The following is a 16634-nucleotide window of genomic DNA, read 5'->3' as shown; positions in this document are numbered from 1 at the left end:
CTGTGTTTGCAGCCCGGTACCGGCTTCGGTGGTGTCGTGGTTAAGCCATCGGACATAAGGCTGGTAGGTACTGTGTTTGCAGCCCGGTACCGGCTTCGGTGGTGTCGTGGTTAAGCCATCGGACATAAGGCTGGTAGGTACTGTGTTTGCAGCCCGGTACCGGCTTCGGTGGTGTCGTGGATAAGCCATCGGACATAAGGCTGGTAGGTACTGTGTTTGCAGCCCGGTACCGGCTTCGGTGGTGTCGTGGTTAAGCCATCGGACATAAGGCTGGTAGGTACTGTGTTTGCAGCCCGGTACCGGCTTCGGTGGTGTCGTGGATAAGCCATCGGACATAAGGCTGGTAGGTACTGTGTTTGCAGCCCGGTACCGGCTTCGGTGGTGTCGTGGTTAAGCCATCGGACATAAGGCTGGTAGGTACTGTGTTTGCAGCCCGGTACCGGCTTCGGTGGTGTCGTGGATAAGCCATCGGACATAAGGCTGGTAGGTACTGTGTTTGCAGCCCGGTACCGGCTTCGGTGGTGTCGTGGTTAAGCCATCGGACATAAGGCTGGTAGGTACTGTGTTTGCAGCCCGGTACCGGCTTCGGTGGTGTCGTGGATAAGCCATCGGTAAGGCTTAAGCCATCGGACATAAGGCTGGTAGGTACTGTGTTTGCAGCCCGGTACCGGCTTCGGTGGTGTCGTGGTTAAGCCATCGGACATGGCTGGTAGGTAGCCATCGGTGCAGCCCGGTACCGGCTTCGGTGGTGTCGTGGTTACATAAGGCTGGTAGGTACTGTGTTTGCAGCCCGGTACCGGCTTCGGTGTTGTCGTGGTTAAGCCATCGGACATAAGGCTGGTAGGTACTGTGTTTGCAGCCCGGTACCGGCTTCGGTGGTGTCGTGGTTAAGCCATCAGACATAAGGCTGGTAGGTACTGTGTTTGCAGCCCGGTACCGGCTTCGGTGGTGTCGTGATAAGCCATCAGACATAAGGCTGGTAGGTACTGTGTTTGCAGCCCGGTACCGGCTTCGGTGGTGTCGTGGATAAGCCATCGGACATAAGGCTGGTAGGTACTGTGTTTGCAGCCCGGTACCGGCTTCGGTGGTGTCGTGGTTAAGCCATCGGACATAAGGCTGGTAGGTACAGGGTTTGCAGCCCGGTACTGGCTCCCACCCAGAGCGAGTTTTAATGACTCGGTGACTCTTTTGTCTCACTAACAACTAACCTACTGTCGTGGACAGCCAGCCCAGATAACTGAGGTGTGTGCCCAGGATAGTGTCTTTGAACCTTAATTGGATATATACCGGCCTCGGTGGCGTCGTGGCAGGCCATCAGTCTACAGGCTGGTAGGTATTGGGTTCGGATCCCAGTCGAGGCATGGAATTTTTAATCCAGATACCGACTCCAAACCCTGAGTGAGTGCTCTGCAAGGCTCAATGGGTAGGTGTAAACCACTTGCACCGACCAGTGATCCATAACTGGTTCAACAAAGGCCATGGTTTGTGCTATCCTGCCTGTGGGAAGCGCAAATAAAAGATCCCTTGCTGCCTGTCGTAAAAGAGTAGCCTATGTGGCGACAGCTGGTTTCCTCTAAAAAAATCTGTGTGGTCCTTAACCATATGTCTGACGCCATATAACCGTAAATAAAAATGTGTTGAGTGCGTCGTTAAATAAAACACTTCTTTCTTTTTCTAATTGGATATAAGCACAAAAATAAGTTGAAATGAAATGAAATGAAAATAAATAACAATGTTTTGGAGAGGCCTTAATATAGGCTAACACCTGTTGGCCAATAATCTTTTTTTCTTTTTTTCTTTTTTTTAAATAATAAAAAAAAAAATAATAAATTGAAAAAAATTGAAAATAATAATAAATAGAGAGTAATACATGAGTGGTTGTTAGATACCATTAATCTCACAACAAGTTGTTTTAAAATGTATATAACGAGCGAAAATGAGTTTGATACGTTTTTAAACAACAAGTTGTGAGATAAATGGTATTTAATGGACACAAATGTATTATTCTATTTCTTACATATCCTCAAAAACCAGGTTATAAGCAAATTTTAACATCTTTTTCGACTAAAAGTTATTTACAGCCGTTGCACTTGTAGCTGACTTACTTATCACAGATACATGATTGTCAGGTTAACTATACATCACAGTGTAATCAATTTCCATTGTGTGTTGTGTTTCATTGGAGGTATGGCATTGGTGACCTGGTCATCACCTAGGAGCAGCCAGTCGTATGTCTTGAAATTGTTAACACACGTACATGTATTAACAGCCATGTGTAACCAAAATTAACACATGGTGTTCTCACGAATGGGTGAGTAAGAGAAAAAAACAACGAAAAAAAAAAAGAAAAAATAATAATAATAATAATTAAAAAATAATACAATTTTTTTTTAATAATAATAATAAAAAAATAAAAATAATAATAAATAATAATAATAATAATAATAAAAAATTAAATTAAATAAAATTACACTAAAATAAAATAGAACTAAAAGACAGACCATATGTCTCGAAGTAGGATGCGGTGAAACCTTCCATGGCGACGGACCCGTCTGAGAGGAAGTTGACAAGCATGGTGTTGCCTGTGGTGCGAATGATGTCGGGGATCACCGGACCACAGAACCGACCGAGTTGCGGAGCTTGGAGGCTGTTGCCATCATACAACGTGACAGAGTCGTACGAACACCGGGAGCTGGCCTCCAGTTTGAATGTGTTGAATCTGAGAGACAAACAAGAGAAAGAAGTCAGTAGAGAACAGGTGTTTCAATGCTGGGAGGGAGATGGAGGGAGGGAGGGAGATGGATGGATGGAGGAAGGGAGATGGAAGGAGAGAGATGGAGGGATGGATGAAGGGAGATGGAGGGAGAGAGATGGATGGATGAAAGGAGATGGAGGGAGAGAGATAGATGGATGGAGGAAGGGAGAGATGAATGGATGGATGAAGGGAGATGGAGGAAGAGATGGATGGATGGAGGGAGGGATATGAAGGGAGGGAGGAGGGAGCCAGAAGGGAGGGAGGGACCAAGTGGGAGTTGGCCTCCAGTTTGAACGAGTTGAATCTGAGAGAAAAACAAGAGAAAAAAACGGGTGTTTCAGTGCAGGGAGGGAGATAGATGGAAAGAAGGATGGAGGAATGAATTGATGTGTAGGTGGGTGGGTGGGTAGGTAGATGGATGTATGGATGGATGGATGGAGGGAGGGAGGGATGAATGGATGTGTAGGTAGGTGGGTAAGTGGATGGATGGATCGATCGATCGATGCGTGGAAGGAAGAATGGATGAGATGGATGGATGGAAGTGTGACTGAATAGATGAATAGATTGATGTGTGGAAGGAAGGATAGGTGGGTGAATGGATGGATGGATGAATTGCTATATGGATGGATGTATGAATGGATGAATGAATGTGTGGATGAATGGAGATTTGGGAACATAAACCACCAGTTTGATGGAGGTAGAACAGACAGATAGACGGACATTTGGAAGGATCAATGGATGGATTGTTGACTGGATGGATGGATGGATGGATGGATAGTGGATGAACAACGAATGGATGGATGGATGGATGGATGGATGGATGGATGTGTGGATGGAAGGATGGGTGGGTGGGTGGATGGACGAGTAGGTGGGTGGGTAGATGAATGGATGGATGGATAAAACTGGATGGATGGAATGATGAATGGATGGATGGATGAACAGATGGATGGTTTGATGGATGGATGGAAGTGGGTGAATGGATGGCTATTTGGATGGGTGAATGGATGGATGGATGGATGTGTGGATAGATGGATGGATGAATGAATGAATGGATGGATGGATGGATGGATGGGTAGATGGACAGATGAATGGATGGATGAATTGACAACCAGACGGTTGGATGGACACATGGATAGATGGAAGGATCGATGGATGGATGGATGGAAGAGAGGGTGGGTGAATGGATTAATGAATAGGGAATGGATGGGTATGTGGGTGGATAGATGGATGGATGGATGGATGGATGGATGGATGGATGGATTGACAGTCGGGTTTTTGGATGGATAGTCAGACATTTGGATTAACAGCCAGATAAAGGATGGATGGATGGACGGAAGGAAGGAGGATTGGTGGGTGAATGGAGGAATGTTTGGATGGATGTGTGGATGGATGGAAGGATTGGTGGGTGAATGGAGGAATAGATGTATGGATGGAAGGAAGTGTAGATGAATGGATGGATGGAAATTTGGCAATGAAACTGACAGTTTGATGGAGCATGGACAGACAGATGGATGGACAGGCAGACAATACAGACAGATAGACAAACAGATGGATGGATGGACAGACACACAGACAGATAGATGGATTGACTGACAGACAGATGATTGGATTGACTGACTGACAGATGGAAGGGTGGGTGGGTAGGTGTATGGATGGAAGGACAGACACACAGACAGACAGACAGACAGACAGACGGATTGACTGACTGACAGATGGATGGATTGACTGACAGACAGATGGATGGATTGACTACCTGACAGATGGAAGGGTGGGTGGGTAGGTGTATGGATGGATTGACTGACAGACAGATGGATGGATTGACTGACTGACTGATGGAAGGGTGGGTGGGTAGGTGTATGGATGGATTGACTGACAGACAGATGGATGGATTGACTGACAGATGGAAGGGTGGGTAGGTAGGTGTATGGATGGAAGGACAGACTGGCAGATGGATGGACAAGTAAATGGATGGCGATGTGTTGACAAACTGTGCCTTACTTGAGTTGGATTATCATGTTGTCTGTGACAGTGATGAGCCAGGTGCAGTTGGCGTTGTGGTGGTACGGCGACGGTGTGGTCGGTGTGTGGAAGCGTCCATATGGCTCAGTGTACACCCCACCACATGCTGAAAATAAACACACATAACACAACTTAATAAACAGACACAACGCTAAACCACACGCTGAAAATAAACAGACACAACACTCCACCACACCCTGAAAATAAACACACACAACACAAATTAATAAACACATACAACACTCCACCACACACTGAAAATAAACAGACAGAACACTCCACACAAGCTGAAAATAAACATGCACAACACTCCACACAAGCTGAAAATAAACACACACAACACTTCACCACACACTGAAATAAATACAAACAACACAAATTAATAAACACATACAAAACTCCATCACACGCTGAAAATAAATACACACAACACAAATTAATAAACACATACAACACTCCACCACACACTGAAAATAAATACACACAACACAAATTAATAAACACACACAACACTCCACCAGATGCTGAAAATAAACACACACAACTCCACACAAGCTGAAAATAAACACACACAACACTTCACCACACACTGACAATAAACACACACAACACTCCACCACACGCTGAAAATAAATACAAACAACACAAATTAATAAACACATACAAAACTCCATCACACGCTGAAAATAAATACACACAACACAAATTAATAAACACATACAACACTCCACCACACGCTGAAAATAAATACAAACAAAACTCCATCACACGCTGAAAATAAATACATACAACACAAATTAATAAACACATACAACACTCCACCACACACTGAAAATAAATACACACAACACAAATTAATAAACACATACAACACTCCATCACACGCTGAAAATAAATACACAACACAAATTAATAAACACATACAACACTCCACCACACACTGAAAATAAAACACACACACAACACTCCACAACACACTGAAAATAAACACACACAACAAATTAATAAACACATATAACACTCCACCACACACTGAAAATAAACATGCACAACACAAATGAATAAATACACACAACACAAATGAATAAACACACACAACATGAATTAATAAACACACACACAACATGAATTAATAAACACACACACAACATGAATTAATAAACACACACAACATGAATTAATAAACACACACAACACAAATTAATAAACACATACAAAACCCCAACACACGCTTCAAATAAACACACAAATTAATGAACAAATAGATTGATAGGAAAAGATTACAAAAGAACCATTCAGAGTAGTGTTAAAGCAATACAACATTTTCTCCTAGTTTCAAGGGCCATAACTCTATGAAAAATGGGTAAATCACCCAACAATGAAAAATAAAAGATAGTGATTCTGTGAGTATTTGTTTTTTTAATACACACTTTCATACAACACATTCACACTGACATATTTTTCTTGAAAGAAAAATTATTTTAGAAAAATCTTTAAAAAAACAAAATAAAAAAACCCCATAAGTTATTAATATTCTATTCAAATTTGTTATTCCCTGTAGTGTGTACGCAAGCTTGGCCCTATTTTCACAAATAATATTGTATTGTTTTAATACTGCAACAGTGGTTCATACAATACCCATTCTCTGTTAAAGTGTTCATACTCACATTTACTAAATACTATATTTTATTCTATTTGATACAGAAAAACAACATAACCAAGTTAATAAAAACCAAAAGCACAAGTGTAATAACAAGTGTAATGACGTAATTAGGGGAAGCTACATAATAACATGACGTTGTATCCCTAGTCCTAGCTCAGACTGTGCATGTGAAATACGACGTCATTTCATTGTCTCCATCTAGCTGTGGTTGAAACATTTTGATACGGTCCTTGTTATTCATATAAAAAATACCAATAATAATATACATGCAGATAATAAAGAAATTATCAAAGTCGCATTTGAATCGTACTGATTTTACGAAACTCGTGTCAGGATTCATGTTTTACTGTATATTACCCTTGCTTTTTCTCGGGGAATACAAAAATCCTGACACTCGTTTCATAAAATCAGTAATACACACAAGCTTGCGTAATAGTCTCTATTTCATAAAATCAGTAATACACACAAGCTTGCGTAGTAATCTCTATTTCATAAAATCAGTAATACACACAAGCTTGCGTAGTAATCTCTATTTCATAAAATCAGTAATACACACAAGCTTGCGTAGTAATCTCTATTTCATAAAATCAGTAATACACACAAGCTTGCGTAGTAATCTCTATTTCATAAAATCAGTAATACACACAAGCTTGCGTAGTAATCTCTATTTCATAAAATCAGTAATACACACAAGCTTGCGTAGTAATCTCTATTTCATAAAATCAGTAATACACACAAGCTTGCGTAGTAATCTCTATTTCATAAAATCAGTAATACACACAAGCTTGCGTAGTAATCTCTATTTCATAAAATCAGTAATACACACAAGCTTGCGTAGTAGTCTCTATTTCATAAAATCAGTAATACACACAAGCTTGCGTAGTAATCTCTATTTCATAAAATCAGTAATACACACAAGCTTGCGTAGTAATCTCTATTTCATAAACAGTAATACACACAAGCTCAGTAATACACACAAGCTTGCGTAGTAATCTCTATTTCATAAAATCAGTAATACACACAAGCTTGCGTAGTAATCTCTATTTCATAAAATCAGTAATACACACAAGCTTGCGTAGTAATCTCTATTTCATAAAATCAGTAATACACACAAGCTTGCGTAGTAATCTCTATTTCATAAAATCAGTAATACACACAAGCTTGCGTAGTAATCTCTATTTCATAAAATCAGTAATACACACAAGCTTGCGTAGTAATCTCTATTTCATAAAATCAGTAATACACACAAGCTTGCGTAGTAATCTCTATTTCATAAAATCAGTAATACACACAAGCTTGCGTAGTAATCTCTATTTCATAAAATCAGTAATACACACAAGCTTGCGTAGTAATCTCTATTTCATAAAATCAGTAATACACACAAGCTTGCGTAGTAATCTCTATTTCATAAAATCAGTAATACACACAAGCTTGCGTAGTAATCTCTATTTCATAAAATCAGTAATACACACAAGCTTGCGTAGTAATCTCTATTTCATAAAATCAGTAATACACACAAGCTTGCGTAGTAATCTCTATTTCATAAAATCAGTAATACACACAAGCTTGCGTAATAATCTCTATTTCATAAAATCAGTAATACACACAAGCTTGTGTAGTAATCTCTATTTATTACATAACATTTAGTGAAATATCTTAAAATATCAGTGAAATAAAAGTGTTATCAGTCACTCAGTGACGATAACACATTTTAGAGTGAAGTTTTCACTATTTCACTCTAAAATGTGTTATCATCACTGTAGAAAGTGTTATCTTCACTGTAAGAAAGCCGGAACTATTTTGCTGCTGGCATTTTAAAAATAAAGGTAAATTGCCAAAAGTTATATAATAAATAGAAAATTTCATGCTTTTTTGTCAAATATGATTTATATCTCATCTCGTGAAGTTTGCAATCACATCACACTAGTTGCGCTTGTGAGTTATGATTGCAAACTTTACAAGATGAGATATAAATCATATTTGACCAAAAAACATGAAATATCCTCTATGTATCCCACCTTCTGCAATGTATTTGATCTTGAATCCTTTCATCACCACGGTTGCGTCAGTCCAGAACTGCATGTACATGGTCCCCAGAGCACTGACAGGCTGAGGCACAGTCGTCCCACAGAATCGGCCAAGCCGGCGACCGCTCGTGTCATTGCCAGCAAACATCTGAACGGAGTCATAATTACAGCGGCCACCTGAAAATTAGACCAGTTTTCTTTCATATCAGTTTATAAAGTTAAACTCCTGAATTAAATTGTGTTGTTACCAGCAATCGGAATCATAATTACAGCGGCCACCTGAAAATTTCAGTTTTCTTTTATATCAGTTTTTAAAGTTAAACTCCTGAATGAAAGCTTAACTTCCACCTGTAAACGCGAACAAAGCTAGCAACTGCTGGTGTCATTACCAGTGGTCAAAATCATAATTACAGTGGCCACCTGGAAATTTTAGTTTTGTTTTATATTAGTTTTTAAAGTTAAACTCCTGAATGAAAGCTTAACTTCCACCTGTAAACGCCAACAAAGCAAGCAACTGCTGGTGACATTACCAGTGGTCGAAATCATAATTATAGCGGTCTCCTGAAATTGCACATTTTTCTTTTATATCAGTTTTTAAAATTAAACAAACAAAAAAACGTTAACTATTTCTGTTCACAAATACAAACTAGATTTTCACAAATACAAATATTTTCTCTTCACAGACTATTATTAAAAATTGTAAAAAAAAAAAGGCATTTGAATATTTTAGGGGGGGATGGGTCCCTCCTCTTTGATCTGACTTTGTACACTGGCATAGCCAGGATTTTATATGGGGGAGGGGCCAACCCACTATTGGGAAGGGGGCCAACCCACTATTGGGAAGAGGGCCAACCCACTATTGGGATGGGGGCCAACCCACTATTGGGAAGGGGGCCAACCCACTATTGGGAAGGGGGCCAACCCACACAATGTATGTATGATTTTATAAAACTTAATACAGTAAAAAATTTGAAAAGGTTCGATTGGGGGGGGGGGGGCATGACCCCTGTGGCCCCCCTCGCTACGCCACTGCTTCTGTAACATGATACTTTCACAATGTAATACAAATAACTGCCACAAGGAGATTCATTCACACTCCCCCTGCCCCATCTCTTCCCCCATGACGTGGCTGATTATATTTATTTCATCAAACTAGGGGGGGGGGGGAGGGGGTAATAAAATATTATTTTTGAAATTCAATACGAAACCATTCCTATCATGTTATGCTTTGGAATACCTTTCCAAAGGGCTATAAAACATGCATTTAATTTAAACCAGTGACACTCACCTGACTCGATCTCATACACAGTGCTATCGAACTTAGCCAGAATAAACTTCTGTGGGTCCACCATGATGGTGTAGTTACAGCGCAAGTTGTTACTGTAGGCCACTGGGTAACCCGGGGACAGAATAACACCCTTATCAGCCGTGAAAGTTCCTCCACAATCTGAAAAGCATCACACTTCATAAACAAGAATTAAATTTGTTCACATGCATTGTTATTTCAGAGCAGTCATAGGTTCTTTAATTCTACGTCCTCTCATTACTTAGCATTTCTCTTATGAGTTGTTTCAAAGTAATGAGCAAAACTAAAATTGGATATAACAAATTGTAAGATAAACAAAATATAATGTAGTATAAACTAAAATTTATTCAGCCTGCAGTACTTGCACATGCAGTTGATTAATGCATCACTTAGCATTTCCAGGTTAACTTAAGGAGTACTCAATTTCAATCGTGTTTATTTCATTGGATGGTACAGCTGTGGCGACCGGATCATCCTAGGAGCAGTCAATCATATATCTTTAAGTCAATAATATAAGTATATATGTAAGTAAAAAAAACCCAAGCATTCTGGAAGTATTGCTAAAGCAATACACGTCCCCTATCAGACCCCAGAAATGTTCATACCTCTTAAGTGCAAGGACCATAACCCTGTCACACATGAATAAATAGCATTTTTGATAATTATGGCCCTTGAATAATTTCCCATTAAAATTAAACTTGATTTGGCCATATCGGCCTCGGTGCTGTCGTGGTTAAGCCATTGAACATAAGGCTGGTAGGTACAGGGTTTGCAGCCAAATAACAAATAAACTAAACTGAAAGCGTACGTTTGTTTTGTTTAATAACACCACTAGAGCACATTGATTAATTTATCATTGGCTATTTGATGTCAAACATTATGTAATTCTGACATGTAGTCATCAGAGGAAACCCCCTACATTTTTCCTAATCTTTTATATGCAATTTCCCCCAGACAGGAAAGCACAAACAATGGCTTTTGACCAATTGTGGTGCACTGGCTGCAAAGACAAAAAACCCAAATCAGTTGAATGGATCCACCAAGGTGGTTTGATCCTGCAACACAAGCACCTCAAGCGAGCACTTGGCCGACTGAGTTAAACTGCCCCAAAATAAACAGACGAAGAAGAAGACGACTTTACCAACAGTCCAGTTAGCTGAGAATCCATTGCCATTAGTGGAGATATCTGATCTGAACTTGACAACCAGCCGGTTACCGCTGGACGTAACTGGTGCAGGTAGTTGATTGCTGCACCACCGACCTTGTGATACCAAGGTTCTGTTTGACAGAGAATCACTAACCTGAAAAACAAAAGCACTCGCTTATAGCTAGGTTATTTACTTTATTAGTATAGCAGAGATATTCAGTAGCACAAAACGGGACAGAGAGTGAGAGAGATAGAGAGGGATGGAGGGAGATAGGGAGGGAGAGAGGAGGACGGACAGAAAGAGAGGGAACGAGAGAGAGGGGCGTACAAAGAGGGGGGATGGAGATAGATAGGGAGAGAGAGAGGGGTGGAAAGAGATAGGGAGGGAGAGAGAGAGACACACACACACAGAGTGAGAGTGAGAGTGAGAGAGAGAGAGAGAGAGAGAGAGAGAGAGAGAGAGAGAGAGAGAGAGAGAGAGAGAGAGAGAGAGAGAGAGAGAGGATACACAGATAGAGAGAAACGAGAGAGGGGCAGAGAAAGAGGAGGGATGGAGATATATAGGGAGAGAGGGGTGGAAAGAAATAGGGAGAGAAAGACACACAGACAGAGAGAGAGAGAGAGAGAGAGAGAGAGAGAGAGAGAGAGAGAGAGAGAGAGAGAGAGAGAGAGAGAGACACACACATAGACACAAAGAGAAAGACAGACAGACAGAGACAGAGACAGAGAGAGCAACCGAGATACACAGAGACAAACAGAAACAGAGAGAGACAAAGAGACAGAGAGAGAGAGCAACCGAGATACACAGAGACAGAGAGAGACAAAGAAACAGAGAGAAAGAGAGCAACCAAGATATACAGAGAGACAGAGACAGAGACAGAGAGAGGCACAAAGCCACAGACAAAAGAGGGTGACAGAGAAAGAAGGGAAGAGAAAGAAATGGAGGATGGGTGAGACTGACACAAAGACAGGAGTTGCAAAGAGAGAAAGAGCCTGAGAGAATACAAATTTGGTGAGAAACAGAGAGATGGAGAGAGGACAAAATGAGTATGAAGGAGAAATGAAAAGACATGAACATTAATATTAATAATAAGTAACACAATTTGTGACAAACCTCAACATAGTCATAGCGACATGATCTGTGGGCCTCGAGGTCAAAGGGTGGGTTGAAGGTCAAGGACACTATATAGCCTGGCTGCACGTTGATGTCCCACAAACATTCAGTGTTGTGCGGGTAGTTGTGAGGGAAATTTGGACTGGCAAGGAAACCATCATTACTGTGGAACAGACCACCACAAGCTGAAAACAAATAGCAATAATAACAATTATAATGATGATGATAGTAATGATGATAATAATAATAATAATAATAATATTGATAATAACAACAAGGATAATGATGATGATGATAATAATAATAAATAATGATGATGATAATGATAATAATAAATGATGATGATGATAATAATAATAATAAATAATGATGATAATAATAATAATAAATAATGATGATGATAATAATAATAATGATAATAATAATAATAAATGATGATGATGATGATAATAATAATAAATAATGATGATAATAATAATAAATGATGATGATGATAATAATAATAAATGATGATGATAATAATAATAAGTTATTATTATGATAATGATCATAATTAAAAAGTAATAAATAAACTCAGCCAGTCCCTTAGAGAAAAGTTGAAGTGACTGTAAATAAATGATGATGATGATGATGATGATGATGATACATTATCTGGACATTTGGCATGCTTTGCCTCTCTGTCCAGAGTTCACGCTGTCGGAAGCTAAATTAGTCATTGGCTAATTTTTACAAAAAATGGCTAATAAAATTTGCAAGTGGCTAAAATTTTGGCTAAGCCATTTTCAGTCTTCTGATGTGAACAAACGGTTACATAATCTATCCGACACCTCAAACATCCAGAATACAGCGTAGGCCTAATGATGTTTGCATATTTTAATAATCACGGTTATTAATTTTAACGGCATGCATTCAACATGTATGACAGCAATGTCTGGAAGATTTGTAACTTGTTATTTTAACTTTGTAAAGTCTTTGAACCAAAGTAATAAAAACAGACCGACAATGTGTGTCAATTTAAATACACATGCCAGTTCAGGGCCGAAAGATGTTTAGTCTATCTCAAGGCTGAGTTCAGCCAGACCAAGCTAAAACAAAACGTTTGCTAGACTGGTTTGTGAGCTTCACGTTAAACCAAATGGACACGACAAACACCAATCAAATAGTTCGCGAACATTAGGAAGAACGTTTGTTGTCAAGAGACATCGTTGCGGGCATTAAAGAATACGATTACACAGAAGTAAATCTTGATATAAATTTGTAGAAAAACAATAGTTGTTCGTATCAATGAATACCTAACTGCAGTTTTTGTTTATTTCCTTTGTCTTTGTTAATTCTGTACCCATGGTCAAGAGCACGCATTCAGATCGCGATCGCGGGAAATGAACATGCAGTATTTATACAAATTGCAGTTAAATGTACACTGAACAAAATTAGTTTACAATAATCATATTTGTTAGATATTTTAGACATAAATTTGTAAAACTGTGAGGTGACATTTAATAAGTTAGCTGGATTTTAAAAAGACCATAAATTTTAATTTTATTAATGTTTCTTTTAAAAATAAATGGAGTATACTGTGAAGTCGGCATTCTTAGCCGAGGTATTTTGCAAGCAGATTTCACAACAAGCATTTAACAACATCAACAGCAACAACATAACACAAATTATGAAATTGTTTAGGGTGGGGAATTCATGGGTTACTTAAAAAAACGTTTTTAAAAAAGCAACTCAAACTAATATAAAGATTGCTATTTAGGCGTGCGCTTTATCACTGGGCTACAGCAAGGTCCAATTTTAATTTGATCAAGCATTCATTTAAATGGAAATGGAAATGTTTTATTTAGCGACGCACTCAACTCGTTATTTACGGTTATACGGCGTTGGACATATGGTTACGGATCACACAGATATTAATGGAGAAAACCCACTGTCGCCACTTCATGAACTACTCTTTTCTATTAGCAGCAAGGGATCTTTTATATACACCATCCCATAGACAAGATAGCACATACCACGGCCTTTGATGTACCAGTCGTGGTGCACTGGCTGGAGAGAGAAATAGCTCAATGGGCCCACTGATGGGGATCGATCCTAGACTGACCATACATCAGACGTGCGCTTTACCAATGGGCTAAGTTCCAGCAAGGTTTAATTTTAATTTGATCAAGCATTCATTTAAAGACTGACTGCTACCTTCGGTTTCAAACTGGTACCGGATTTTGAAGCCGCGTGACGTGATGCTGAAATCTGACTGGAAGATAATGCGCAGCGAGTTACTCTGCGACAGGAAGTCGGTAGGCGGGCGCATGTCACATGACTTGCCAATAGATGGGGAGTCGGGATTCCCTCCGTTGAGTATCTCCAGGAAATCAAACCTGCAGTTTGTGTGGTTCTCAATAGCCATATCATCGTAGATTATCTAAAGAGAAAGAAAGAAATGTTTTATTTAACGACACACTCAACACATTTTATTTACGGTTATATGGCGTCAGATATATGGTTAAGGACCACACAGATATTGAGAGAGGAAATCCGCTGTCGCCACTTCATGAGCTACTCTTTTTGATTAGCAGCAAGGGATCTCTTATATGCACCATCCCACAGACAGGGTAGTACATACCACAGCCTTTGATATACCAGTTGTGGTGCACTGGCTGGAGCGAGAAATAGCCCAATGGGCCCACTGATGGGCATCGATCCTAGACCAATCACCCAACAAGCAAATGTTTTACCACTGGGCTACATCCCACCCCCTGACCCGTTGAATAAAAAAAGTATTTTACAAAAAATAAAATGAAAAAAACCCCAACCGCTTACCAGGAGCGTAGCCAGGATTTTGAGTGTGGAGGGAGCAGATGAATTCTTGTAATGAATGAACATGGGAGGCACAAGACACCATGGGGTCCGGGGGCATACCTCCTACGAAAATTTTAAATCTAGAGACTCTGAAATACCATTTTGCCGCCATTTGAGGGAGGATACATACATAAACCAGTAAATTGTTTTGGGATTTTTATTGGGGGAGGGGGGGGGGGGGCAACTGCTCCCCCTCCTTCAGGGTGTATACTACCAAATCAAATCACATAGATGACAATAGTAACATATGTGGCTAAAACTCCTACCTGCAGCATATCAATCGACATAAACGCCACGAATATAAATACTACCACACCTCGCCCTCAAAGTGAATCAGAAGAAATTGGGGGTCAAGCTGCTCATTTCTGAGATAACAGATAGCATCTATGACTACCCTAGTTCTGCACAAAATTCGAGTACTTTTTTTCACAAGTACCCCATACATGTTTTAAGCAAAAGGTTACTTGACACAGTGGTACCAGATGAAATAAAATTGCATACATTTTTGTTTTGCCCAGATGAAACTTTTTTCTTTTTTTTTACAACCAACGCACTCACATTTATCACCAATCACAGGACTTGTGGTGTTCACTTCTCTATCAAAAGTTGGGTGCACCTCGAACTTTGACCCAGCCGGAAGTTATTTGGTTTAGTGCTACCTATTCAGCTATGACCCTGCTTACCCGTATCTGCGTCCCCTCTGGTGCTATGATCTGCCAGGCACATGCTTCATTATTGTTATAGAAGTTCGGATAGTTGGGACTCGTGATCACACCAGAAGACGTCGTCAGCAGGCCACCACATTCTGTGAACAAAGGAAAGGAATGTCTTAACCACACCTCAGCACATTGTATTATCGGTGGCTATTAGGTGTCTAACATATGATAATTGTGAAACTTGGTTTAGAGTGAGCGAGAACAAAGGAAAGGAATGTTTGTATAACGACACCCCAGCACATTGTATTATCAGTGGCTATTAGGTGTCTAACATATGATAATTATGACACTTGGTCTAGAGTGAGTGAGAACAAAGGAAATGAATGTTTAATGACACTCCAGCACATTGTTTAATCAGTGGCTATTGGGGTGTCTGACATATGGTAATTGTGAAACTTGGTCTAAGAGTGTGAGAGAAGAAAGGAAATAATGTTTAATGACACTCCAGCACATTGTTTAATCAATGGCTATTAGGTGTCTAACATATGGTAATTGTGACACTTGGTCTAAGAGTGTGAGAGAAGAAAGGAAAGGAATGTTTGTATAAAGACACCCCAGCACATTGTATTATCAGTGGCTATTAGGTGTCTAACATATGATAATTATGACTCTTGGTCTAAGAGTGCGAGAGAAGAAAGGAAAGGAATGTTTGTTTAATAACACCCCAGCACATTGTATTATCGGTGGCTATTAGGTGTCTAACATAGGGTAATTGTGACACTTGGTCTAGAGTGAGCGAGAACAAAGGAAAGGAATGTTTAATGACACTCCAGCACATTGTTTAATCAGTGGCTATTAAGTGTTTAACATATGGTAATTGTGACACTTGGTCTAAGAGTGTGAGAGAAGAAAGGAAAGGAATGTTTGTTTAATGACACCCCAGCACATTGTTTAATCAGTGGCTATTAGGTGTCTAACATAGGGTAATTATGACACTTGGTCTAGAGTGAGCGAGAACAAAGGAAAGGAATGTTTGTTTAATGACACTCCAGCACATTGTTTAATCAGTGGCTATTAAGTGTTTAACATAT

General features: G+C 39.7%; 1 protein-coding gene across 1 annotated transcript in view; it reads right to left on the bottom strand.

The window, feature by feature from the left end:
* The window catches only part of LOC121385539 (cubilin-like), a 172125-nt gene that overhangs the window by 23165 nt on the left and 132326 nt on the right, over positions 1-16634 (bottom strand). Inside the window, exons 52-59 of the mRNA XM_041516248.1 lie at positions 15571-15692; positions 14225-14450; positions 12032-12216; positions 10912-11071; positions 9753-9911; positions 8456-8641; positions 4754-4880; positions 2502-2719 (exon numbers count right to left, since the gene is read on the bottom strand). Of these exons, the coding sequence (XP_041372182.1) occupies positions 2502-2719; positions 4754-4880; positions 8456-8641; positions 9753-9911; positions 10912-11071; positions 12032-12216; positions 14225-14450; positions 15571-15692 (1383 nt within the window). The remainder of the gene's footprint in view (positions 1-2501; positions 2720-4753; positions 4881-8455; positions 8642-9752; positions 9912-10911; positions 11072-12031; positions 12217-14224; positions 14451-15570; positions 15693-16634) is intronic.

This window comes from Gigantopelta aegis, chromosome 11, assembly GCF_016097555.1.
Source record: "Gigantopelta aegis isolate Gae_Host chromosome 11, Gae_host_genome, whole genome shotgun sequence".
Classification (NCBI taxonomy): domain Eukaryota; kingdom Metazoa; phylum Mollusca; class Gastropoda; order Neomphalida; family Peltospiridae; genus Gigantopelta; species Gigantopelta aegis.
This window is presented reverse-complemented; position numbering and strand designations above follow the sequence as displayed.